This window comes from Ictidomys tridecemlineatus, chromosome 16 (assembly GCF_052094955.1).
Source record: "Ictidomys tridecemlineatus isolate mIctTri1 chromosome 16, mIctTri1.hap1, whole genome shotgun sequence".
Classification (NCBI taxonomy): Eukaryota; Metazoa; Chordata; class Mammalia; order Rodentia; family Sciuridae; genus Ictidomys; species Ictidomys tridecemlineatus.
Window position 1 is genome coordinate 37,983,294 of NC_135492.1, and position 26,075 is coordinate 38,009,368.

Genomic DNA, 26,075 nt, shown 5'->3' on the forward strand with positions numbered 1-26,075 from the left:
ATGAAAAAAATACTTCGAGGCCTGGGGACATCAGTCCCTGATAGAGCACTTGCCTGGCACGTGTGAAGCCCTGGGCTCAGGCCCTAGCACTAAACACACACACACACACACACACACACACACGCACACACACACACCGTAAATAACACTCGCTGGGTGGCTGAGGGGACATGTAGGTGGCCACAGGGGTCTCACAGGGAGGTGCCCCATGGAGTGCTGGGCAGCCCAGAGCTGTGGCCAAAGGCTCGCTCAGCTCCAGGTGACCTGGGGGAATCTGTAACAGGTGACACCTACATCACTGGGTCAGTGATTGATGATAAATAAAAATTATACGTATTAATAAAAACGACTTCCAAAACCTTCCCAAGTGATTATACCCTCAAGAGTTTTTCTAAGTTAAATTAGATGGTATTCATGGACGACCCAGGTCATTTCTAAATGCTGCGACACTATCAGCACTCAACACAGGTTTAAGCTTATTTGCCTTTGGTTTCTTAAATTTCATGTAGAAATAAAACATATTTGGATCCTCAGTAAGTGTGTCCTGTGTATCACTGAAAAGACTCTCCTATGAGCAAACACACATTTTTAGGAATTACTTATAAATTGGACTGGTTCAAACTGCTTACCTCCTAGGTTTTAACCAGAACTTACAGCTACTAAATTTAGAAATCCTACTTAATAGAATTAAAATTGCCAGCAATAAAAGAATTCTATATGCAAAGTGTACAAAGAAAGCAGGAAGTATTTTTGATGAAAAACCATTAAAAACAAAATGTATTTTGGTTGAAAGAGAATCATAAGAGTGAATAAAAAATTAGAAAGATTGATGGGTCTTTAAAAAGGTCTTTATAAAATTATGAAAATCTCTTGAGTGGTCAGAGCCAACACGGATGGATTCATTTATAAGGTTTTATTAAAATTAACTTTTGTGCCGGGCACGGTGGTGCACGCCCGTAATCCCAGTAGCTCAGGAGGCTGAGGCAGGAGGATCACAAGTTCAAGGCCAGCCTCAGCAACTTACCAAGGTCTTAAGCAACTTAGCAGGTCCCTGTTTCAAAAAAAAAAGGGGCTGGGGATGTGGCTCAGTGGTTAAGTGTCTCTGTTCAATTCCCAATACCAAAAAAATTCACTTTTTTATCAACTATACACTGATCCCTGTGATCCTATTTCAATAAAGCATTTAAAATTTTTTTAACCACAAACTAACGTTTGAACCCTTCAGAAGGCTTATTTGATATGCTAAAATTATGTGGGAAACATCATCCAATAAGAAATGATACTCAAATCTGAGTTCCATTTGTAAGGTTAGTAATGTACATTACAAAACTGTAGGTTATCCGTCCATCGTAAGGTCAAACTGTTGTTTGCCACAGAAATAACCAAAATTTCCAGTTATCGTTATTATTCAAACTCTCATCAGACCTTTATATCATGGTCATTTGAGGGTTTTTCTGTTAGTTTTTTTTCATGACAGTCTATGTTGCCAAGCTGGCCTCCAGCGGTTGGTCCTCTGCCTCAGCCTCCCGAGTAGCGAGGACTACCGTGCCCAGTTCTGAAGTCTTCTTGCTTTCGCTAAAAGTTCTTTGCAAACAACATAACCCTAGAGCGTCATGTCTCTAAGAAGTTTCATGGAAAAGTTACACAACTCTCATCAAACAGGCTTCTGATAACGTGAGACCCTCCAAATGGCGTGGACTGAAATTTCCAGAACCTTAATGGAAAAGCTGGACTCATAAAATCGCAACATTGACATCAAGCAAAACGGGAATTAATGACACAGGACCTGGCTGATGACAGGTGATGGTGTGGGACTGCTTGTTCGAAGCAGTGGTGAAGGCAAGGCCCATGTGGCAAAGAACGGAGGCCTCTGGCCATCAGCCAGTGGGGAACACAGACCCTCGATCCAACGACCTACAAAGACAACCCACCGAATCCCACCCCCAAATCCCCTGGGTGACCACTTCATCTGACCTGGCCAGGGAGGCCGGGGAGGCCAAGAAGGCAGGGGAGGCCGGGGAGGCCGGGGAGGCCAAGGAGGCCAGAGGCTTCGGTTTCCTCTTCCCACATGGGAGGGAGCATCACCCCGACAGGAGCTGCTGCGATGTCTGCAGGAAGACCAGGAGCTGGCTTTGAACTCACGGTAGAAAATTTTTAACACACTCAACCCGGTTTGTCGGGATCTTTAAAAGAGGAATTTCAACTGCAATTTCCCAAAATTCCCATTTCCTTATATCCAACGTATGCCCGACTTGTGAAAATAAGAGACACGCTCAGACGCAGGTAGGAATCGCGTTTCCTTTTAATTGAACACTTCATTCACACCACGTCCTCTCTTGGCCACAGGTAGGTCCTGACCTGTCAAGAAGACCGCAGCGGACCAGAGTGAGGGCCAGTGTGAGCAGGCCGGCCAGGGCTCCGCACAGCACAACCAGCCAAAGGCTGGGGACCCACATCCACGTGTGCACCTTCCAACTGTGGGAGACCTCCACGCCAACACGGGAACCAGAATCCATCAGGGATGAAGTCCCCCCTCACGCACCCAAATCCAGCCCCGGCCATCTGGATCTGCTACTGGGGATGGCTCCACGCCGGCATTTTTATAGAAAGAGTATTTTTTGGCTTTTATTTCATTTCCCAAAGATTTGTAAGATGTACTAACAGGGACAGAATGGATCACATCACATCAGCTCACTCACAGGGACATTCCGGGGTGGGGACCTGGGGCTGCTGAGAAGGTTCGGTCGGCACAGTGTGTGACAGTGGGAAAGCTCAGGGCAACGTGACAGAGAAGTCACCTACCTGGGACCCCGTGGTGTCAGGGGGCCAGGTCGCCCGGATCATCGACAGGAGTCACTTTGTACATGACAGTGCACACAGCAGGACAGGAAAGACACTTTCTTGGAGGGTGGGTGACTCAAAGGCTCTCTGCAGAAGGTCCATGTCACCCTGCAGACGAAAAGCTGGAACGCGGGGCCTCAGGGCCTACATTAGCTGGAGTCCACCCCGTCTTTGGTCACAGTGGCCTCGGGGGCAGCCGCTGGCTCTCCGTGTCCCGCTGCCTTCTCCTCCTCCTCCTCCTCCTCGTCCTGGGGATAGAGGTCGGGGTACTTCTGCATGCATTCCTGCATGGCCCGGAACTGGTCCACACAGTCTGACCCTTTGATGTCCTGTGTGCTATAGTGGAAGCAGGAGAAGGCCGATTTGAACTGTTCCCCACAGGGGCCGCTGGCCATGCCCCCCAGGCACGGGCAGTTCCAGTTAATGTCTCCGTTGGGCAGTATCAAGCCTGCAACAGGAGGACGGCAGGAAGACGTGAGAGGTCCCCTAGGGTCTCAGAAAGTGCCAAGTCAGCCACCCCCCAGGCCTGGCAGGCGCTCCCCTGGGCACCCACCTTTGGAGCTGGATCAAGTTCAAATGCTTAGCACGAGTCCAGAGTTCCCTGGCTCAGCTGGACAGAGTGGCCATGGATCCCTCTCCACGGGCAACGCGCATCTCTATTCTAAAACCTCCCAGCACACGAGGCCACGCTCCAACAATTAAATATTGCAAACCGTTTCACCCAAAGGAGTGAGCGCTTGGGTGGTGAATGAGGTCACTGGAAGGGCGCGGTGGCCCACACCTGTCATCCCAGCAACTGGGGAGGCTGAGGCAGGAGGATCACGAGGTGGAGGCCAGCCTCAGCAACTTAGCGGGGCCCTGAGCAATTTAGCAAGACCCTGTCTCGAAGTAACAGGAGCTGGGATGTGGCTCCGTGGCAGGGCACCCCCTGGTGCTCTGATACTAAGGACTGAACCCAGAGGCACTCAACAACTATGCCACCTCCCCAGCCCTTTGGAAATTTTATTGAGAGGCCCTAAGTGGCCCAGGCTCGCTTCAGCCTTGGGACCTTCCTGCCCCAGGCTTCGAGTCCTGGGATGACAGGCCAACACCACGGTGCACCTAACTTTGCTACCTTGTGGCATCTTTTCTCGTCTCTGAACCTTGCTGACGTCTGAACAGCGCTTCTGGTTTTTAAAAACACTTTCAAAATGATTGGCTTCGTTTCTGCTCTGTGTGGACAGAGGACCGCCACGCTCACAGAAGCTGCTCCTACGCCACCTGACACCACTCCTGGGTTTCATGGGATCCAAGTCAGGACTGCGGCCAGAGCCCGTGTGACCCCCATCTCCCCACTTCTCCCCACTTCTCAGGGACCTGGGGGCTGAACAGGTACAAATGCTGCCCCCTGGAGGCTCAGTCTGGTAAGACACCTGCGCCCAGTTGTCCCTGAGAGCGACCTTGGTGACATTAAGGATCACAGCCAGGCCTGCTGACGCTCCTGTCCTTAGAGGGGGGGAGCAGGGCAGGGGCTCACAGCCGGGGGACACGTTTAAACCCCCCCAGGAGAGCACAAAAAGTCTGGCCCGTGGCCTCCCGAGTCTTCATGGATCCACAAAATCTGCTCAACTCGTTTGGAGCTAAAGGCAGACACAGCACTGGAGGTGACGGAGCTCCGACTCAAGTTGTCCCTGTGGCGGTCCTCCCTCCTCAGGACAAGGACACTTTGCATGAGAGCTGTACCTGCCACTGTCCCCGACAGGGTGCCTATAGACATCCTGAGCTTTAATCTGGGAAACGGAGTTTCCCGCCCAGCACTGTCTACACTTGCGACAGCAACTGGACCCCTCCCACCAGGACCCCCCACTCCAGGGCCAGCTGCCAGCTCTTGGGTCCTTTGTCACCGATTCACACCACAAGCCGTGTTAGCGCTCAGCATGAACGTCAGGAGGAGTTTGGGCTTTTTATTGGTGTTATTTTCAGGAGTGGGTTTGGGCGGGCAAACTGGGCACTCCTGATGGTGAACTGGCTAAGTGTCCTCGAAGTCCAACACCCAAAGCCTTGGAGTGGAAGCAGCTGGCCCACGCCTGTCACCCCAGCAGCTAGGGAGGCTGAGGCAGGAGGATCGCAAGTTGGAGGCCGGCCTCCGCCAAATCGAGGCCCTGAGCCACTCAGCGAGACCCTGTCTCTGAATCAAACACAAAATAGGGCTGGGGAGGGGGCTCAGGGGTCAAGCACCCCTGAGTTCGATCCCTGGTACCAAAAAAGAAAGAGTGACATCCTAGGCCCAGTCATCCCTGTCCATGGCTCTGACGGGTGAGCTGGATCCCACTGCTGGAAGCTGCCCGACTGTGAGTGTCCCTTCCACACCAGGTGCTTGCTGGAGCACTTCACAGGGGACAGCGGGGACTGCAGCAGCCTCACAGGACGATTCCCACAACTGCTGGCTGATAAGGGTGGCAGAGGTGGCAGAACGCAATCTGGTCACTCGACAGAGCACACAGATCCCTGTCACCCCTCCCTACCTGCAACTGCTGGAATCCAACGTCCACCCCTGAGATGTCACCCCCGTGGAGCATCGGCCACCGAGGCCACAGCCACCCCCCAGGAGGGCAGAGGCAGGACGCGCGGCCTGCAAGGCTGACCTGGGCCCAGACGGCACCTCCACCCCAACCTCGGCTCGGACCAGGTGGGAGAGGACGTGTCCACACTGAGCTTCACCCAGCAGGCGCCTGCGGGTGGCCGAAGGTCCCCGTCACTCACCGTGTTCCTCATATGGATCGTTGGGGTCATCGGCCACCAACTCTGCATTGCTGGGAGTTTCATGGTCTTCTTTGGTCACAAATATGATGCGATCTTTCCCTGGTGTTTGGACACAAGAGGAGGAAAATGTCTCTCTCAAGAGCAGCGACTGCACTGGGAGCCCCAAAGAGCCACTCAGACCCCCAGGAGCGCGACACAATCCCACTGGGATCAGGGTGCAGGGAGACACACCCACCTCGCAAAGCCAGGGGACACAGGCCCCCCACCCAGGCAGATGTGACAGTGCGAGTCTCTACCTGTGCCAACAGTAACGGGCACAAGCCTCCCTGGCCACCAAGAAGGAGCGCAGCCCCGGACCCCCAGGACCCCAGACGGGACAGCGCCTGTGAACTCCAGGGCTCCGTCCAGTGTCCCCCAACGTCAGCCACGCCCCCACCCACCCTGCTGGCCCACAGCGCCAGAGAAGCCACCTGATGGGAAAGGACACCGAACCTGCCATCGAAGGCTGACACAGTGGCCTGAGCACACCAGGGTCAAGACATTTGTGGCCTCTTTCCCAGCAAGCGCAGTGCTGGGGACAGGAGGGATGCAGAGGGCTGGTGTGTTTGACGTCTGTGGCCAGCACGGGAGCCAGGCTTCCACCCTCATTCAGGGTCGCAGCCCCGGGCTGGCTCTGATGTCCCCAGGCCTCCAGCCAAGCCAGGGCCACCTCACACTGCGACCTTCTCCTAACGGAGGGCGGTGAGCACAGAGGGGACAGAGACAGCCGCCTTCAGTGACCCTGACACAGCACAGCGTCATCAGCACCCGGCCCACTGAGGACAGGGGAAATCCCAGGCCCAGAGGGAGGTGACGGCTCGAGATGGCCAGGGGACACCCAGCTCCCTGCTGCCCTCCGCGACTCCTGGCTGCGCCCACAGCACCCCTCCCTCCCCAAATCTCCAGCCACTGTGACCCCAGCAGGGACGGCAGCCATTTCCCCTGTGCGTGGGAGCGCCTTGTCCCCAGCGCTGCCTGGTGCAGGGTCATCCATGGCCCCTTGGTCCCCAAGGGCAGGCCGGCTGGGTCCATTTCTGGTCCTGGGCATCAGCTGGTCTCTCCACCCACCCCACCCTGAGAGGGGCACAGCAGCACCCTGTCCTGGTGGCGCACTGCCTGGCCTCGCTGGGTTTCTGTCCCGCCCTGGCCTTGTCTTGGGGGACAGGAGACTCTTCAGGTGGGCTGGCTGGACCTGGCCAGGCGGAGATGGCTGCCAGCGAGGCCAGACGACCTCCAGCTTTATTCTAGTCCATGAACACCCCCTGTTCACCGGGCCCCTCATTCCTGTAGCCCTGTCTCTGCAACCTCCTCCCACAGGGCGCAACACACGGGAGGGTTGACTTCCCTCTTCTCCTGCTTCACCCAGAATAAAAGTCTCCTTTGGCTGGAGCAGGGCACACGCCTGTCATCCCAGCAGCTTGGGAGGCTGAGGCAGGAGGATCGCAAGGTGGAGGCCAGCCTCAGCAACAGCGAGGCCCTCAGCAACTCAGGGAGACCCTGTCTCTAAATAAAGCCCAACATAGGGCTGGGGAGGGGGCTCGGTGGTCAAGGGCCCCTGAGTTCAATCCCTGGTACCAAAAAGAAAAAAAAAAAAAAAAAGTCCCCTTTGGTCCCCAACTGGAGCTGGTTCCCCGGTTCTGAAAGAGAAAAGGACCCCTTTCAGGCTGACAGACTGGTACTACTTTATGGGGCTGACCTGAGGCTCTGGGTAGAGACCTGCCCAGGCTCCCAGGGCTGGGAACTCCAAAGTCCATCAGACCCTGCCCAGACACCACGGTCCCCTCCCCCAGCAGGCCCTGACCTGAGGGCTGGCCGCGGCCTGGCACCACCGGGCACTGCCTGCCGGGCTCTGAAGCCCAACCCCTGCCCCTGCTGAGAATGCACTGAGAAGCTTGCTGAGTGAGCAAGGAGGATCCTTCTAGAAACTTCTAGAAAAAGTACAAGGCCAAATTTTGCAGCCCTCCTGACCACCCACCAGATCCCAGGACAGCTGGGCTGAGGGGACCCTCAGTGGGGCCACAGGAGGTACACAGCGCTTTAAAGGTCTTCTCCAGGCTGGCGCAGTGGTGCTGTCAACCCAGCTGCTCGGGAGGCGGAGACCAGGCGGAGGCCAGCCTGAGCAGCTCAGACCCCATCATAAAACAGAATTAAAAAAAATAACAAGTAGCTGGGGCCTCCCTCAGCCAGGCGTGGTGGCACAGGCCCGTGATCCCCGTGACCCGGGAGCCTCAGGACGGACAATCACAACTGGAGGCCAGCCTCAGCCACTCAGCAGGACCCCATCTATAGGGCCAGGGCGTAGCTCAGGGGGACAGCGCCCACCCGGGGCCAATCCCAGTGCAGGGCTATGTCCAGCAGTGCCCCTGGGCTGGGCCTGAGTTGGTCACCCTCTGTGGGGACACGGGCCTGCCCAGCCTGCAGGCAGGGGCTCTCTGGAGGGTGAAAGCCAGAGTCTGGTGACAAGTGTATGAGGACAATTCAGGGGACACAAGGACAGTCCACTGTGCTCTCCTCCCCACTCACACCTGCGCACGGTCTCCAGGACCAGGTGAGCAGTGTCCGTGACCCTCCCTGGGACATGGGATGGGACCTGCACCTGCCTGGGTTTTGCCCGCAGAGGCCGCCTGGGCCTCAACACCTCGCCTGGCCTTCTGCCCTGGGGCCGGGGACGATGTGAACCTGGCAGGCCATGTCAGCACACCTGGTAACCCTGGCAACGGCCGCCCGCAGCCGTGCTGCGCAGGAGAGCGGGTGCACGCGCCTCAGCTGCGCTCTGGCAATTTTGTTGACTGCGATCTGATACTGAGGCCCCAAAGGTCCAAACGCGGTCACGTTCTGGAAGCATCTGTGGAGTCTGCAGTGCGTACACAGGCCACAGAAGCCAGCCTGGCTGAGTCAAGCTGCCTGGCATGTCCCTGCTTCTCAGGGGACAGCGACACACAGCGGGTGAGGGCTCACCAGCCCAGCGCAATGCACGGAGGACCCCTGTCCCTCCCCAGGGGCGAGGCTTCCTGCACACCCCTGACACCCCCTCGCTCAGGGTTTGTGACCGCCATCACCTGGTGACGTGGTCATGCCAAGCTCTTCCTCCATGCCACCCAAGGAGGCACAGAGAGTTACTTTCCTCACTACCTGTGCCCAGTGGCTGGCACACCACAGGTGCTCCATAAATGTCGGTACACTGAAGAGGAGAAGGCAGGTTCTGCGTTGGCACGAGTGGGCAGCCGAAGGCCAGGGAGCCCATGCTAGGTGGCCTTCAACTGTGCACAGCCACAACTCACTGAGGACAGAGGGCAGGCACAGGCACGGGTCACCACATCAAGATCTGAGCGCGGTGGCACACGGGAGGTGGCACACACCTGTAATCCCCAGGGCTTGGAGGCTGAGTGTGCGGATGGCCTGGGCCTAGGCAACTCCACTGTAAAACCCCAGTTGGAAACCTGCAGTGTCCCCAGGCACCCCACAGTCCCCCGTGTGGCCTCAGACAGTCACCTCCCTCCCCTGATAAGCAGGGTGAAGCCCTGGCGGGCTGTCGTGCCCTGGTAAGAGGGAAAGGCACAAGACCAGGGCGGAGGCCACCAGGCCAGGTGATCTGACCCCAGGGTGAATGATCTAATAGAGAAACCCGGTGGTAGCTGGTAAGGACTGACACGGGAGTCAAAAGCCCCCAAATTTAGTATAAATGATAGAGCCAATGAGCAGCCGGAACCTGAGTGCGTGTGCATCTGCTGCACTAAAGCCTAAGGCTGAGACTTTTGGACTCAGCATGCACAGGGAAGGTCTGTCGCCGGCCTGTCCTGGTGGAGTGGGCTTTGCAGGGCTAGGATTGATGGAGAAGTGCTTGCTGTGAATGCATTATGTCTGTGGCCGTGCCTAGCATGAAGGATGGTTGTTTTCCTGATTAAGAACCTACTGAGTGAAACTGTAATGGAGTCCTTTGAGTGAAGAAAGCATTGAAAGGGGCCGAAGCGCGTGGCCACTCTTGATTGCTCCCCTCGACTGCGCACACGTTGCAATTTTGCAAGTTCAAAGGCAGCCTCAGCAACAGCTAGACCCTAGGCAGCTCAGGGAGCCCCTGTCTCTAAATAAAATACAACATGGGGCTGAGGACGGGGCTCAGGGCTTGAGTGCCCCAGAGGTCAATTCCTGGGTGTCCCCCACCCCTCCCTGCCCCCCAAAAAAGATCTGAGCACCTGTTATAAGGTGCTACTTCTCAGGTTGGTGGGATCAAACACTCAAAGAGATCAGAGGAGAAAAAATAAGATGATTTTTGAGCCCAGCCTCTCCACCTCCCAGGCTGGACTCAGGACTGGAGGAGGGGTTAGGTGGCAGCTCCGGTGACCACAGGGCCTTAGCATAGAGGGGGGTGCTTCTGAGCCACCGGGTACAGGTGGCAACAGACAGGAAGTGAGGGGCCACGGACACTCTTGAGGAGGGCCCAAGGAGAGTTCCCCCCAGCAGAGAGGTCCAAACCGCACACCAGGTTGCACAACGCGGTTCTGGAACCAGATTGCCAGGTCTGGGAGTCCTCCAGCTCTGTGGTTCTGCTCACGCCACCGGTTTTAGTTTGACTGCTCCATAAAACATGGGCGGTATAACATGAAGCATCAAGGTCGCTGAGAGGTCAATGAGACGGGACGTATAAAGCGTAAATGGCGCCTGATATGCAGCTGGAGCTCAATAAATGCTCCCACTGGGGCCACTACCCCAGCACGGCACGGTCTGGCCCACGAGGCAACTTTCCAGGACAGTTAAAAAAAAAAAAAAAAAAAAAGCGCGTGCAGCCCTGGCGCCGAGGCAAGGCGGCTGTGGGGAGGCTGAGGCAGGAGGACCGCGAGGTGGAGGCCAGCCTCAGCAATCTGTAGTGACCCTGTCTCTAAATAAAACAGAAAAGGGGCTGGGGTCGGGCTCAGGGGTGAGCACCCCCGGGTTCAGTCCCTGAACGGGGCCACGTGGGTGCTCCCAGGGGACCGCCCACGTGCAGGCCCCTCTGGGGTCCGGGTTCGAGCTTCCCCGTGACCTTGGGCCACCCCGCGTCCCCTTCGGGGCTCGATCTGGTCGACTTTACTCCGGGGTTGGACGACCCCGCCGCCCCCGAGGGTCCCACGGGGGGCACATGCGCGTCGCCTCGGTGGCCCGCGCCGGGGCCTCCATGGCCCGCGCGTCGCCCCGGGCCTCCCGGGCGGTCTCCATGGCAGCGCGCCCCCCTACCTTCCTGCCGGCAGTAGGCCATGGCGGCGGGCCCGGCGCCTCGGCCCCTCGCGAGCAGCGGCGGCGGCGGCGGCGGCTCCCACCCCTTCACGCCGTGACCTCGCTCTCCTCCTCGGGCAGGGCGGGCGGCTCTGAGGCCCGCGCGGACCCGCCCCCTCCAGGCCTGCCCGCCGCGCGCCTGCCTCCGCGCCTTCCCCGCCGCCGCCCGGCCGCCTCAGCTGGGAACTACACTTCCCAGCAGGCCGCGCTCCTCCTCGGCAGCAGGAACTACATTTCCCAGAAAGCTTGCAGCGCGCAGGCGCACCGGTGAGGCGCGGCGCGGGTCGAAACTTTTGCGGCGAAAGCGCCTGACCCTGGACTACAGTTTCCAGAAGGCCTTGCGGCGCGCAAGCGCAGGAAAGTTGGGTCCCCGCGGGGCGGTAACTCCGGAGCAAGTTCGTCCCGGTCCTGGACTCCGCGCGGGTGTCTTTTTCTGCAGCTCTGGGACAGGCGGGAGGCCACCGGATTCCGCGCTCCGGTGGTCATTCCAGCTGAGGTCATTCCAGGCGGCGGCGGAGAGCCGGCTCCCACCATGGCCGCGAATGTGAGTGTCTGCGGGTCGCCCGGCCACACCCAGGCTGCCCCGTCCCCGGGCCGCCGCAGGTCCCCTCCGCGATCGGACGCCCGCTGTCCCTCGGGCGCCTCCGGCTCCTCGGTCCGCGCTGCCCGGCCCGCGCTCCTCGGCCGACCCCATCCCCACTCGGGCCCCCGGGAGGCCTCGCCCGCACGCCCAGCTCCTGGACCTGGGTCCTGGACGTCGGGGGATCTGGGAGCCAGGCGGGCCCTGGGGGCCGAGCCCGTCCATCGCGAGCGCGGGGAGGCCGGTCCCGCCGGCGGAGCTGTCCAGCGTGGGCACGGGGCCGTGGCCGCCGTCGGGGTCCGGGCGCCGAGCCCGCCGGCTGCAGGGGAGCTCGGCCTGGGGCGGGGCGCTGCCCCCGGTGCCCGTGCTCCTGCGCACGACCCGTTAGGGACCCGGGTGACCGTGCCTCCTGGGCCCCCGGTGCCCGTGCTCCTGCGCACGACCCGTTAGGGACCCGGGTGACCGTGCCTCCTGGGCCCCCGGTGCCCGTCCTCCTGCGCACGACCCGTTAGGGACCCGGGTGACCGTGCCTCCGGGCCCCTCCTTCCCGAGCCCCGTCCTCCGGGGGAGCGTTCCCTCCACGGGGCGCGGGCAGCACCGCCCACGGGGTGCGGGCGAGGAGCGTGACTCAGGCGCTTCTCTGAGAAAGTGCTCGGAGCCAGGTTGGGAGCCCGCCAGCCCCAGACACGCCCTCCCCGGCCTGTTAGGCTCCCTTTCCAGGTCCCTCCGCTGTCCCCAAGCCTCGTAGCTGCCTCCCTCCCCTCCTGAGAGGCCAGGGCTTGTGTCACCCTCTGCCCAGGCACGCGCTGCCTGGTGTCCCCGGGGGAAGAGGGGTGTCGAAAGTCCCCAGAGGTGGTCCACGAGGAGTGGGGTAGGGTGGCCTCCACGCCACCTCCTGGTCACAGACGGGGAGTTTCCCTGGCAGAAGGCACCTGCCAGCTTGGTGGCTGCAGCATGGGAAGGTGTCAAAAGGGACAGCGGGGATCCAGAGACCTGGGTGGGGAGGAATCCAGTCCCCTCCACTGCGCCTCCTGTCTCTGGGTCTGTCCCCTCCTGGGGTCCCTAACTGTGACACTGAGGGAGGGCTGATGGCCCTGGTGGGCAGAGAGCATCTTGGGTATGTTGGGATCTGAGCCCTCAGTGAACAGCATTGACCATCTGGGCACCCTCAGCTGCCCAGCCCTGTCAGCTCATCCAGTAGCTGGGGACATGTTTTGGCGGCCACAAGGCCTCAGCAGGTGAGGGAGAGACCTGAAGACAGCAAGGTGGAGCAGGCAGGCAACTGAATTCCACCTGACAACTTCCTGTGATGAGTACATTCTTTCCATCAAGTGAGCAAACAGGATCAGAGAGGCAGAGCCTCTTACCTGGGGTTGTTCAGCAATTGATTGGCAAAGCTGGAATTTTTTTTCCTAATATATTTTTAATGTATCTTAAATATACTAAATATATATTTTAATGGATCAAAGGGAAAATATGTGTGTAACTTCCAAGCTATTTGACAAAGAGATTGTTAAAAATGTATATCTATATATATATATATTTTTTTTTTTTTTTTGGTACCAGGGACTGAACCCAGCTGTGCTTAACCACTAAGCCACACCCCCAGCCCTTTTGATTTTTTTTTTTTTTTGAGACAGGGTCTTGCTAAGTCACTGAGGCTGGCCTCAACTTTATGATCCTCCAGCCTCAGCCTCCTGAGTCGCTGGGATGACAGGCGTGCGCCACCATGTGGGGCTAGAAATGCATTTTTAACTAAATTCAGTAACGAGGAGCTGGGCTTTTGGAGGGGCATGCTGGTCCCTCTGGGGTCTGAAGAGGGGTAGATAGCCCTGTTGGTGGCAGCCAGGTCATGGCCACCAACAATACTAGGAGGTCAAGTGAGAGAGGGTGGCCCAGGGCTGGAGTCCACCTGCCCCTGGGGTACCCAGGCGGGCTCCCTGGAGGAGGGGGATCTTGGAGACAGACCCTGGGGGAGGGCATCCCCAGCAGGGGGTCTGGGGGAGCAGCATCAGGGATGTGGAGGCTGGGAGTGGTTCTGGGGAGCAGCTGGGGCTGGCTGTGGGGAGAGGAGGGGCCGGGCATGTCTGGGCAGGATGCAGGCTCCCATCGAGGGCCAGTGGATCAGGCCTTGCCCATCACGGCACAGGGTGTGGGTGGGTTCCCACTCCGTCACCCAGGGCCAGGGTCCTTGGCCAGATGATCTGACCCTCGTGCCCCCCGACTTCACTGGTTGTGGGGTAAGGGTCCATGTGCAGGACGGGCTGAGAGCCCCAGGGTACAGTGTCAGTGGCTCGGTGCCTTGGCGGTACCCGTCTGGGCGTTGGCTGGCAGGAGTGGTATCAGATCCCCATAAATCACACAGGGCCACCTCCCAAGCTACAGGTGAGCCGACGGACTGGCTCCGGGCCCCCTCAGACCCCAGGATCGCTGTCCACACCCACTGATGGTCACTGAAGAGCTCTGCGGCTTTACTATGTATAATCAAACTCACTCGCCATTAACTTTGTGCCTAATGGACACATTTTAGGTAGCAAGTCCCAGTGCATCTGTAAAGGCTGATTTGCATTCTGCTCTCTCTTCTGGCTCTGCCTTCAGTACTCCAACACAGGCAGCAGAAGGGAACACGTCAAGGTCACCTCTGAGCCCCAGCCAGGCTTCCTGGAGCGGCTGAGCGAGACTTCGGGGGGAATGTTCGTGGGCCTCATGACCTTCCTCCTGTCCTTCTACTTAATTTTCACCAATGAGGTAAAATGTCTCGCGTCCCCATGGGCACAGCGAATCAGGGAACAGGGACTATAAATCCAGAGGCTGCATTTGGCAATAAGGGACCTCGATTTTTATAAAAGAGAAAGAATAACACGGAACAAATCAAAATTCATTTTGTGGTGACCTACCTCCCCCTGGTGTAGGCACGGCTCCTGAAAATCCTGCTTCAGGCATGGTTGGATCCAGGTGTTCGTGCAGGGTCACCCGATTCTCCGTTCCTTCGGCCCTTCCCTGTGTTTCTGGGCTGTGGCATCTGTCCTGGGCAGGGTGCTCCTTTGGCAGGCAGAGGTGGCTCAGCAGTTCCAGTTTCACGTCCAAGTAGCTCAGAGATCCTAGAGAAAGAAAAAAACAAAAAAGGAACCAAGTGTTTCTACAGCAATTCTGCAGGAGTTGCAGAAGGATCTCTCAGAGTCCGGGTTTGGGTCTCAGGCCTTTGAGCCAGTGCCTGAGGCCAGGGTCAGAAAGGCCTGTGGGGACCACGGGGACCAGGAGAGGAGAGGACGGGGGCGGAGAAAGGGGAGGGGAGTCCAGGCAGACAGGGAGGCCACTGTGCCCACGGGAGGCCGAGAGCCGGGGCTGATGGGAACCCGCGGGTGGCGGGAGGGGGAGCCTGGGCGCGCAGGGCCTGGCCAAGTCCCGCGACCTCAGTCCCAGCAGGGAAGTGGGGAGACGGGTGTGAAGACAGCGGCCTTGGGTGACGTCCCCTGCCCTTCCCTGCAGGGCCGGGCGCTGAAGACGGCCACCTCGCTGGCGGAGGGGCTGTCCCTTGTGGTGTCCCCCGAGAGCATCCACGTGGTGGCCCCTGAGAACGAGGGGAGGCTGGTGCACATCGTGGGGGCCCTGCGCACCTCCAAGGTAGGGCCTGCCGCAGGCTCAGGGATGGGCCCTGGGGGGTGACAGACCCGGGGTGACCCCCAGTGCCACCTCTCGGCCGCTGTGTGCGCTCGTGGCATGGGACTGGGCTGACCTCTTGGCACGGCGCCTGGCGTGTGGTGGGAAGGTCACACACAGGTGCTCTCGCGGGGACAGCATGGAACGCAACGACTCTGGTTGTCAGAGCTCTGCTGTCGTAGATGTGGTTTTTTGTTTTCGTACTAAGGATTGAACCCAGGTCAGGTAACCACGAAGCCCCCCCCCCCAGCCCTTTCTATTTGGAGACAGGGCCTCCCTAAGTGGCTGAGGCTGGCCTCGACCTTGCCATCCTCCGGCCTCAGCCTCCAGAGTCACTGGGGTTACAGACGTGCACCACCCACAGCAGCGGGGCTGTTTTTGAGTGTTGGCGTGACACAGTGGGGCCTGCAGCCTGCCCTTGGACTCCGAGTCAGGATCGTGAGCATTAAGGGTTAAGGACTGGGGACACCCAGGCACAGCGTTGCATGCCCTGCCGTTTGGGAGGCTGAGGGAGGAGGATCGGGAACTCGAAGCCAGCTAATTCAGCCACTTAGTAAGGCTCTCAGCCACTCAGGGGGACCCTGTGTCTAAATAAAAAAAACACAAAATAGGCTGGGGACGGGGCTCAGTGGCTGAGTGTCCCCAAGTTCAACCCCTGGTATCCCCCAAAAATATCCAAGAGTTAAGAACTGGACAGGCAGCTCCACTTGACGCCCCACCTGTCCCCGTTTTCCACCTCCTTCCAGCCCGGCCTCCCCGAGCCAGGGTTTCAGGGGGGATGTGAGGGTCACCTGTATTTTCTGGTCCCTTTGACTCTCTTCTGAAGCTCTTGTCTGATCCAAACTACGGGGTCCACCTTCCGGCCGTGAAACTGCGCAGACACGTGGAGATGTACCAGTGGGTGGAGACGGAGGAGTCCAGGTGAGGAGGCCGGTAAAGGAGCTGCAGGCACCTACAGAAAACGCAGCGGCTTTTGTCTTTTAGGGATACCGGGCATTCATCCCTGGGCCCTCGACCCGTGAGCCCCGTCCCCAGCCCTATTTTACATTTTATTTAGAGACAGGGTCTCTCTGAGTTGCTTAGGGCCTCACTTTTGCTGAGGCCGGCCTCCAACTGGCGATCCTCCTGCCTCGGCCTCCCGAGCGGCTGGGATGACAGGCGTGGGCCACTGCGCCCATCAGGCCTCTCATTTTGAAGCCTCTGAAATTCAAAGGACAGACTCTTCTACCAGAAAAATATCAGATTATCCCAAAGTTAAAAGCCACTGATGTTTCGTTTGGGGATGGCCAACACCCGCCGCAGAGTGGCTCCCTCCCCAGGGACATCCCGGGGAGCACACGTTGGGGATGTTCCTGGATCCAGGTCTCCAACGATGCTGGCGCCATGTGCCCCCCGCCAGCCTCTGTGCCCACTTTCCCTTCCTGGGGCTCCACCTGGCCCCGTGGTGGCAGAGGTCACCTTCCCGCTGACATCCCGTCGGGAGTCCAGGGCGTGATGGCACTGGCCAGGTGGGCTCGGTCCCTCTGAGCGACTGCGCAGCTGGGTGTGAGGGGACGGTGGCCCGCGGGCCCTGCCCAGGGCTGTCCTGACCAGAGGCTGCGGCCATCTGGGGGGAGCTGGCCCTGTGCCCCGAGCTGGCCCGGCTCTGGCTGGGACCCACCAACCCTCTCCCTCCCTTGGGGACTGTGGCCCTGGGGGTGCCCGGATCCTGGGGGGCCCCGGGTGACCGGGCTGCGGTGGCCCCTGTGCTTGTCTGCAGGGAGTACACGGAGGACGGGCAGACGAAGACGGAGACGAGGTACTCCTACAGTGAGTACCGCCCGGCCACCCAGGGCCCTGCTGGCCACATCCCCGTCCACTGTCCCCAGCCCGTGGCAGGACGGGACCCGTGGGTGGAGCTGGGGACAGGCACAGCACTGAGCCCAGGAGTCCTCCCATCTGGGGGCCCCAGGACTGTCCCCTGGCCTCTGGTGTCACGGGCTCACGGTCCGCGGGCCTCGGCCGTCGGGGCCATGGGTACGGCTGAGCTGTCCCCTGTCCCTGAGCAGACACCGAGTGGCGGTCAGACGTCGTCAGCAGCAGAAACTTCGACCGAGAGATCGGCCACAAGAACCCCAGGTGAGCGGCCGGGCCTGGCCAGCCTCAGCTCCCCATCTGAGCAACGGGAGCGGGTCTTCTGCCCCGGGGGTCGGGTTAGGGACCAGGACACCCACGAGTCACCCTCTAGAGGCCTGACCGAAGGGCAGGAAGGGACGGGCGTGGACAGACCAGGGGAGGACCCTGTTGCTGGCCACCTCTGGAGGACCATCAGGAAGGGCCTCTGGGGCAGAGGCTGGTGACCTGGTGTCCGCAGACGGGGGTCAGCTCAGCCGCACAGTGGTGAGCCCGCGTGTCCCTCAAGCGCCACTAGGGCCTGGGCCGTGGGCCACCGTGGTCAGGGCTACGCCAGGAAGATGGCGGGAAGGGGTCAGTGAGGGGTGCGCGTCCAGGGAAGTCCCCGCCACGGCTCAGAGGGCCACCAGAGGTCTGGGGACAGGGACAGAGTGAGGGGCAGGAGCCGTGGGGACGGCAGAGGAAGACGTGTGTCCTGCCTGGTCTCTGGACTCTCATTGCCCCTGAGTGGGACCTGCCAAGCCCAGGCCACCTAGGGTCCCACGCAGCTGCCCTCCTGGTCCCTGTCACCAACGTCCCTGTCCCCACAGCGCGATGGCAGTGGAGTCCTTCACGGCGACGGCCCCTTTTGTCCAGATCGGCAGGTTCTTCCTCTCGGCCGGTAAGTCCCAGCCCTGGTGACCGGCTGGTGCCAGCCCAGGCCCTGTCCTGCCCTCGTGGCCACCCCAGGGGCAGCAGTCCCCGGCGCCCGGCCCTCGGGGGTGGAGGCCGCAGCAGCCTGTGTCCTACTCGGGGCCGGGGCCAGAGGACAGGCGGGTCCCCAGGAGGTGGGGACTCCACGCAGCCCCGCCCCCCCCAGCCAGGCCCCAGGACACCAGGTTGGCCCAGGGAACAGCCCGAGCTCCCTGTCCCCTCCCGTGCCACGCCCATCTGTGGTGACCAGACGGGTGGCCTGTCACATGCTCCCTCGGGGACTCCAGAGAGAAGCTCCCAGGGGATGAGGCCGCGCCACGGGCCGCAGTGACCCCGAGTCACCCCCATGGGCCTAACCCAGGAGGGGACGAGAGGGCGGGGTCCAGTGTCCAAGGTGGGGGAGGCCCAGTGACAGGGCATGTGGCTCAGCTGCTGCGCAGTGGGAAAGGCCAGGCCACTCTAGAGCAGGGGACACTGGCCCGGCAGGAAGAGGGGACCGAACAGCCCTCCTGGGGGCCGGGGTGACACAGGCCACCGGGAAGCTGTGGGAGAGGCCTTCTGGGGTAGAGGCCAGGTGTGAGGACGCCGAGGTGCGGCTGGGTGGTGGCGCTCGCAGGGCCTGGGCACCCTGGGAGGGACGTCAGGGTGGCAGGTCCCCAGCGGTGCCCGGTTGCTGAGCGCGGGGCCTCTGTGTCAGGCCTCATCGACAAGATCGACAACTTCAAGCCCCTGAGCCTGGCCAAGCTGGAGGACCCCCACGTGGACATCGTTCGCCGCGGCGACTTTTTCTACCACAGTGAAAACCCCAAGTACCCGGAGGTACGGGCAGCCTGGGCGGGCACCGCGGAGACCGGCCGCAGAGGGCTCCCTGTGCTGACCCACAGCTGCGCGTGGCCACACGGAGTCAGAGGGGACAGGGCCTCCAGGGGACAGCCCAGCCCGGGCAGAGGCGGAGGGAGGGACCCGCCAGCCAATGAAGGAGCCTTGGCCCAGCCCCAGGTGGCCACTGGCTGACCCCTCCCGTCTCTCCGCAGGTTGGAGACCTGCGCGTCTTCTTTTCCTACGCGGGACTGAGCAGCGACGACCCTGACCTGGGCCCGGCCCACGTGGTAACCTGGCCTCCCCGGGTGGACCCCGAGTCAGGGCGTCTGGGCCTCCCCAGGCGCAGACCCCGGGAGAATGTGGTGACCGCCTTGTCCCCTCCCCCTGGGGACGCACACGCTCCCCCACACGCAGTCCCAGGCTTGGCTTCTGAATTCTGTGCCTCCCTGCCACCATCCCCAGACCCCAGGCCAAGAAATGCACCTCTAGGCCCGGCGGTGCTGCCCGCCTGTCATCCCAGCTGCTCGGGAGGCTGAGGCAGGAGGATCGAGAGTTGGAGGCCAGCCTCAGTAATAGCGAGGCCCTAAGCAACTCAGGGAGACCCTGTCTCTAAATAAAATAGAAAAAGGGCTGGGGACAGGGCTCAGGGGTCAAGTGTCCCTGGGTTCAATCCCTGGTACCAAAAAAAAAGAAAGAAAGAAAGAAACAGTGTCCTGGGTGGTGGCCTCATCGTGTCTGACAAGAACCGCTTAGTCACAGGTGGCTTCCCCGTCCGTGGCCTTGGTTCCTGGCCCTGGGTGTGCACTCAGGAGCTCCATCCTGGCTGGCCCAGGAAGGGGCAGGAAGGACCTCTGGGGCCCAGGTAGCCAAGGAGAAGGGGAAGCCACGTGACCTGGGCGTGGCCTGGCTGCAGTGTGGCTCAGCTGGGGCCCCTGTGGCAGCCAGTCCTCCCCTGAGCTCTCAGCCCAGGACGTGCCCAGCCCTGCTCCGCCCGCCACCTGCCTCTGGCCCAGGGTCCTCGTTGGAGCTCTGGATGAAGCAGCTCAGCCAGAGCCCCAGGGGCGGGACAGCCCAGGGGGAGTCCAGGAGGGACAGACACGCCCAGGTCCCCCCCTCACTCCCTGGTCACCATGGAGTCCCAGACAGAGCAAGTGTGGCGGGCAGTGGGGGATCCTCACCTTGTGCCCAGGGGCCTCTGACGCTGATTTCTGGGACTAGGTCACTGTGATTGCCAGGCAGCGAGGTGACCAGCTCGTCCCCTACTCCACCAAGTCCGGGGACACCCTCCTGCTGCTGCATCATGGAGACTTCTCGGCAGAGGTGAGTGGCCGCTGCCCCGCCTGCGTGGAGGGGGAACAGGTGTGTCGGCCCCTCTGCCCTCCCAGGGGCTGTTCCAGAAACTTCCCCTGCTAGCGATCGTAGCCACTGCAATGCAGCAAGAAAAAGAAATAGAACAAACACCCAGACGGACGGATAAAGAGCCACGCGGTGCTACAGGGGTCGAGAGCTGCTCGGACACCTGGCTCCTACGCGGAGACCAGTCTGCAGCCACCGAGGGCTCCCAAGGAGTGACATTTGTGCAGAGGCCACATAAAGGGGGGGTATCAGCCCTGGAGGAATCGGGCCGTTCAGGGACTGGATAGGAAAGGGCCCCTCAGTGGGGCACACTAGGAACGGGGGAGGTGCCCCTTGGAGGCCATTAGGAGGGCAATAGAGGGCTTTGAGCTGGAGTATCCGGGCCGGGTGAGTGGGGACAAGTGCCCTGGGACAGTCCCCACGGCCATCGGCATCCCTCTCCCATCTGCACCAGGGAGGTCATGCAGGAGGAAGGTGCAGGGGGTACTAAGCCCTAGAGGTCACCCCTCTAGGCAGGAGTCACCGTGTGACAGCTCTGCTGAGGTGGTGGACACTGGGACTCCGGGTGGGACGCACACTTGCCTTAAATTAGGGGCCAGAGACGGCGAGGGCAGGAGCAGGCCACAGGACCAGCTGGGACCCTCTGTTCCTGGGCCCTTGGCTCCGTCTGTCCCTCGTCTGTCCCCTGTCCCTGTGACCCTCCTGCATGGTGGTGCCTGGCCAGGACCCGGGGAGTCAGGCTGTCCTGCAGGGCGGGGCGCCCCTCCCAGCCTGGCACCCGTGAGTCACCCTGGGGACTTGCTATAATTAGGAGCCTGGTCCAGGCCCTGTTCTCCCGCCCTGGCCGCAGGCCCAGTCCCAGGCTTCCTTGGGCAGCGTCCCAGGTCCCAGCGCTGCCCGCAGGGAGGAGAGGGGGGCGTGTGAGTGACTTAGGCCCACGGGGAAGGCCCTGGCCCGGGAGGGTGCGCGGCCTCCACGCCCTGGGCCTCCTGCCTCTACCCCCACGCGGGGTCTCTGCCCCTGAGCCAAGGACACCCCAGGGCACTGAGAACAGGCCCAAAGGCAGGAGGCTGGACAGGAAGGGCAGGGGACCAGCCGTGTGGGCCCCGGGAGCCACTCACCTGCCCCCGGCTCAGGGCACGGCCCGCGGGGCCCAGGGCTTGTGAATGGCTCTTCCTCCACCGTCTGCCTCCCCTGTGAGAGGGGACAAGTGTCCCTGCCTCCCTGGTCACCTTGAGGACCAAGCAGTGCACTCAGGACACATGGGAGACAGTGACAACCACGTGGGGTGGGAACGGGGTTAACAGACAGGGCCTCCCTGCGCGGCTGAGGGCCTCGCTGTTGCTGAGGCTGGCTCTGAACTCGCCATCCTCCTGCCTCGGCCTCCAGAGCCCTGGGATGACAGGTGTGCCACCACACCTGGCGTGACAGATGTCATTATGCAGTGAATGTCACCTACTAGATTGTGACAGGGGCCTGGCAGAGATCCGGGGCTCGGGGAAGGCTCTGAGGAAGTGGCATTTAAGCCAGGACGAGAAGGATGTGGATGGCCGGGCAGAGCCACCCACCTGGGCCAAGGCCAGGAGGTGACAGGACACTGACCTGGTCTTGGTGGGACCTCGGCAGGTCAAGGTCATGGTGGGTGAGGGAGCAGGCCCCGCTGCCCGCCAGGGCCCAGCTCCGGGGTGGGTGGGCGGTGGTCCCCGTTGCTGAGGTGCAGGTGACAGAGTCGGGGTGCAGGCTGCGGGGCCTGAGCCCTGTGTCACCAGGCCAGGGGCAGAGGGCTGGGCAGCCAGCAGAGGGGCCGAGCCTGTGGCCTTACGTGGGGGCCACACGGGGGCCAAGAGGCGGAGGGAGGCCCTGGGCAGAGCGTGGCCCATGGAGGCCGCCCGGGGGCCAGGAGAGGGTCAGGGTGGCCCTGAGACCCCGAAGGTGCATCCTGAGATGCAGGGAGAAGGGAAGGAGGGGAGGGTCCCCGAAGCCAGGAGCCGTGTCCCGGGGCCAGTGGACGCCACAGGCTGAGCAGCGCCCAGTGCCTGTCGCGCTGTCCGTCACCACACACACGAGGGTGGCAAGGGGCACCGGAAAGGTCCCTCCGTGTCATCCAGAGATGGCCCACTGAGGCGCTGTGCCGAGACGGGCTTACGCCTTCCAGAACCTTCTCTCCACTGTGCCAGGTTGACAGGGGGGCCCAGAGCTCTCCAGCCTCAGGTCCACCCGTGGCCCCTGCCCTGCCCGCTGGCCGGCTGGTGACGTCCCCCTGCCCTGTCCACAGGAGGCCTTCCGCAGGGAGCAGAAGAGCAACTCCATGAGGACGTGGGGGCTGCGGGCGGCCGGCTGGATGGCCATGTTCACGGGCCTCAGCCTCATGACGCGCATCCTCTACACCCTGGGTAGGTGCCGCCCCTCGGGCCACCCCTGCCTGTCCCTCCCTGGGGCAGAGTCCAGGCCTGGGCCACGTCTGTCCCCCTGCTGTCCTGGGATGGACGAGGAGTCACGAGTGAGCAGCGTGGGGACCGTGGGGCCACCTCCCAGGGGCTGGTCTGGCTTCTGGGATGGCAGGTCTGGCCCCACCGTGTCCCTGTGTCCTTCGCCCGAGTGAGGTGCCCTGGCCTGTCTGGGGTCGGAGCTGGGAGCGCGTCTGGGCTGGGGCCGTTGGTTCGGGAGACAGGTTCTCGGGGACCTGACCCCAGTGTGTCCCTGCCCAGGCTCCTCTGGCCCCCACAGGAGCCCTTCCCCGCTGGCTCTGGCTGGGGACCTCCTCCCTGGTTCCAGACAGCAAAACCGAGGCCCGAGAGGGGAGGCCGAGTCCTCAAGGCGCCGTGGACAGCTGACCTGGGTCCAGGAGACCCGGCTCTGTCCTGGGCACGACAGGGAGAGCTCAGGGGCCAGGAGTCAGGATGCACCTGTCCCCCAGGCCTGCCTGCTGCCCCTCTCCGGATCTAGCTGCCCATGGTCCTGGTGACCACAGGCGGGAGGCTGCCACGCAGGACCGTCACAGAGAGCAGGGACCGTGGGAGCAGGAGGCCCGCGCCCCTCCAGTCCTCAGTGACTCACCGCCTCCTGGGCAGCACAGCTGGGGTCCTGTCCCCTCCAGGGTCAGCGCAGTGGTGACCTGGGCCTGGGCAGTGGAAGTAGACATCCTGGTCCTGAGGCTGCAGGGAGCAGGGGGACGTCTGCCCCTTGGCCTCAGGTGGTCACAGCATAGAGTCCAGGTTGCAGAGTTGACCGCATCCAGTTTCCTGGTGCTGGGCACAGCGGGCGGCTCACAGGGGACCCCTGCCACCCAGCTCAGGGCCCAGGGCCAGGCTGCTGCGTGCCCCACGCCGACTGTCCCTCTCCGCAGTGGACTGGTTTCCTGTCCTCCGGGACCTGGTCAACCTCGGCCTCAAAGCCTTCGCCTTCTGTATGGCCACTTCGCTGACGCTGCTGACCGTGGCCGCCGGCTGGCTCTTCTACCGGCCCCTCTGGGCCCTGCTCATCAGCTGCCTGGCCCTGGTGCCCATCGTCATCGCCCGCACCCGGGTGCCAGCCAAGAAACTGGAGTGATGAGGCCCTGCCCCGCCGACACCCGCGTGGGCTCGGGGCCCGGGTCCCCTCACTCTGCCTGGCGCTGCCCACGCTGCGGGCTCCGCTCCCCTGTCCTCGCCTCAGGGCCCCGGGGCCGCGTGCGTGTGGCACTTGGGGTCCTTCTGTGCACACGTCCCCACCCCTTGCCTTGCCAGTCTGTTGCTTTGGTGGGCAGAAGCAGCTCAGGGACAGTGACCCCGCGGGCCCTGTCCGGCTTCCTTTCCCCTCCCCTGCCCCTGGGCCTGAGTGGCCGCCCAGTCACCTGATGTGTCCCCTCGCGACGATGCGGAGCAGCTCCACAGAGACCTGGTGACAGAGAGCTCGGCCTGGTCATTGTCCATTCTTGTCCCTGAGAATAAGGGCCACGGCCCTGTCACACCCCCGACCCCAAAGGCACCCTTTACTGCCAGGCGGCACTGGTGACCGGGTGACGACGAGGCCCGGGTAAGTGGTGTGTCGCAAACCAGGTCTGCAGACAGGACTCCGCTTGGGACTTCAGCAAAAAACACCAAAGACGTCCAGGGGACAATGGCCGCTGTTGGGACTTCCGTGTATTCTGTGCCCAGACCTGCCACCGTCCAACCTAGGTCTTCCTCTGTTACCTCCCTCCTTCCCGTGTCCCCTCCTGTCCCAACAAGGAGGGGATTTAAAAAAAACTCCCGAGCGAGCGATCAACCTTTCAGACTGTCACAAAGAACACCCTGCACTCTGTCACATGAGGTTAATTCAGAGCAAGAAGGGTGTCACATTGGGGGCGGGTACCACGGGACATTGGGGGAGCTTAGATGCTTCTGGAATCAGTGTTCAAAACTGCGCTGCCTGCTGCAGGGGGACGCGCCTGTCATCCCAGTGGCTCTGGAGGCTGAGGCAGGAGGATCGAGACTTGGAGGCCAGCCTCAGCAACAGCGAGGCCCTAAGCCACTCCGAGAGACCCTGTCTCTCAATAAAATGCAAAATAGGGCTGGGGACGGGGCTCCGTGGTCAAGGGTCCCTGAGTTCAATCCCTGGTCCCAAAAAAGAAAAGAAATTAGTGTTTTTAGCAAAAGAGTTTGTTGTCCCTCTGCGAGGACCTAGGAGGCTGAGCAGGTGCAGGGCAGCATTTCTTTTCTGAAAATCCTGGCTCCACAAACCACCTGTTGACCTGGAGCTGCTCTTGACGTTGGAAGTCACTCATGAAACGGTGGCAAGCCTCGCAAGTAAAGGGCTCCTCCACGGCGACCCCAGGACACCCGCCCGGGCCTCGGCTGCTGTCCCTGGGGGTGTGTGGCTTCTGGGCACCCTGCGCCTGCTGGGCTCGGCTCTGCTGCCCGACTCACCCCACTGGGTCCACGTGACCTCAGAGTGTCCCTGTGCGCTGTGTGTCGCAACCTTCGCATCTTAACAGCCTTCGTCCGTCTTCATCTTGGTCACAGTGACAGCTGCTCGGTCCTTGCTGGGGGTGGTTGTCCGCGACAGAGTGTCCTGTTGGGGGATCGGGGTCAGGACCTGAGCCCTGTGACTGTCCTGGTTCTGAGCTCCCCAGGCTGTCGACTGGGGATCCGTGGTAAAGACAGAGGTGGCACCAGAGGTGACGTGTCTGCATTTAGAATTGAGACAGGTCACTTCCACTTAGTCCATGGGCCGACTCCCTCCGTGGACCCTGGAGGACGGTCAGGGCCAGACGCCTGTAGTTGGCGGAGAGCTAAACGGGGACCCTGGGGGTCTGCCTTGTGCCGTTTCCTTCTCATGAGTTTTAACGGTCGGCTTTAGGATGGTTCCTAAACAGCAAAACAGCGTGAGAATAATCGGGAAGCTTTGGGAAAGCACCACGGAATTTGTATCATCTTGGGTATTTTTGATAAAGTTTGTGAAATAAATGAATCTTTTGCTGTTACCCTCTTTGGGGTTTTGAAGTTGGTGGCTCCTTTCCAGACTTGACTTTTTTTGGGGGGGAGGGGTATACTGAGAATTGAACCCAGGGGTACTTGACCATGAACCCTGTCCCCAGCCCTTTCTTATATTTTATTTAGAGACAGGGTCTCACCAAGTTGCTTAGAGCATTGCTAAGTAGCTGAGGCTGGCCTCCACCTTTCCGTCCTCCCACCTCAGCCTCCAGAGCCACTGGCATGCCAGGTGTGGACCACCCTGCTTCCCTCCATTGCCACGCCTCCGCGTAGCAGCTGCCTGAATGGGTTATTTCTCCAAAGACATGCAACACCCTTGTCATAAATCCTCAGAAAACAAGTGGCTTACCTCCAGGCGGCTCAGCAGACTGGTGCAGGGTGACAACGCGGTTTCCATGGCGACCTGGTCTGTGGCCAAGCCGGGCTCCCTGCCTGTGAGTCAGGCCCCAGCGTGTGGCCTGTTTTCTTGGATGAGGGTGAGTCAACACTTGGAGGGGGGAGCTCCCGTGTCCTCTCGTGGGCACAAC

General features: G+C 61.0%; 2 protein-coding genes and 1 long non-coding RNA gene across 6 annotated transcripts; 1 reads left to right on the forward strand and 2 right to left on the reverse strand.

Moving 5' to 3' along the window:
• Nucleotides 1–2,284: 2,284 nt before the first annotated feature.
• Nucleotides 2,285–11,190, reverse strand: Chchd4 (coiled-coil-helix-coiled-coil-helix domain containing 4). Of its 3 annotated transcripts, none has more exons than XM_078033395.1 (3): nt 10,834–11,074; nt 5,584–5,682; nt 2,285–3,289 (listed from the first exon to the last, which is right to left on the reverse strand). In XM_078033395.1, the coding sequence occupies exons 1-3, from the start codon at nt 10,853–10,855 to the stop codon at nt 2,991–2,993; spliced, it is 420 nt and encodes a 139-aa protein (XP_077889521.1). In that variant the 5' UTR covers nt 10,856–11,074; the 3' UTR covers nt 2,285–2,990. The 3 variants fall into 3 exon arrangements, with proteins under 3 accessions (XP_077889521.1, XP_040147075.2, XP_077889522.1); XM_040291141.2 differs by lacking the exon at nt 10,834–11,074 and adding an exon at nt 6,076–6,099; XM_078033396.1 differs by lacking the exon at nt 2,285–3,289 and adding an exon at nt 4,765–5,267 and having other exon boundaries at nt 10,834–11,190.
• Nucleotides 11,191–11,219: 29 nt separating this feature from the next.
• Nucleotides 11,220–25,543, forward strand: Tmem43 (transmembrane protein 43). The gene is made up of 12 exons (XM_078033394.1): nt 11,220–11,416; nt 14,051–14,200; nt 14,942–15,076; nt 15,939–16,033; nt 16,872–16,921; nt 17,161–17,230; nt 17,815–17,885; nt 18,615–18,736; nt 18,952–19,026; nt 19,958–20,059; nt 22,371–22,488; nt 23,442–25,543. The coding sequence occupies exons 1-12, from the start codon at nt 11,405–11,407 to the stop codon at nt 23,642–23,644; spliced, it is 1,203 nt and encodes a 400-aa protein (XP_077889520.1). The 5' UTR covers nt 11,220–11,404; the 3' UTR covers nt 23,645–25,543.
• Nucleotides 13,897–18,620, reverse strand: LOC144371158 (uncharacterized). Of its 2 annotated transcripts, XR_013431291.1 has the most exons (4): nt 16,546–18,620; nt 16,204–16,312; nt 15,904–16,064; nt 13,897–14,553 (listed from the first exon to the last, which is right to left on the reverse strand). It is a non-coding gene; the product is annotated as an uncharacterized LOC144371158 (long non-coding RNA). The 2 variants fall into 2 exon arrangements; XR_013431290.1 differs by having other exon boundaries at nt 16,204–18,620.
• Nucleotides 25,544–26,075: the final 532 nt, after the last annotated feature.

Excerpts from the sequence above, each read along its gene's own strand:
- Chchd4 (XM_078033395.1), bottom strand. The coding sequence starts at position 10,855 with ATGGCCTACTGCCGGCAGGAAG. Across the intron at positions 5,683-10,833 it reads GGCCTACTGCCGGCAGGAAG|GGAAAGATCGCATCATATTT; the intron begins GTAGGGGGGCGC and ends TCCAAACACCAG. Across the intron at positions 3,290-5,583 it reads CGATCCATATGAGGAACACG|GCTTGATACTGCCCAACGGA; the intron begins GTGAGTGACGGG and ends CTCCTGTTGCAG.
- Tmem43 (XM_078033394.1), top strand. Across the intron at positions 16,034-16,871 it reads GTGGAGACGGAGGAGTCCAG|GGAGTACACGGAGGACGGGC; the intron begins GTGAGGAGGCCG and ends GCTTGTCTGCAG. Across the intron at positions 22,489-23,441 it reads GCGCATCCTCTACACCCTGG|TGGACTGGTTTCCTGTCCTC; the intron begins GTAGGTGCCGCC and ends CCCTCTCCGCAG.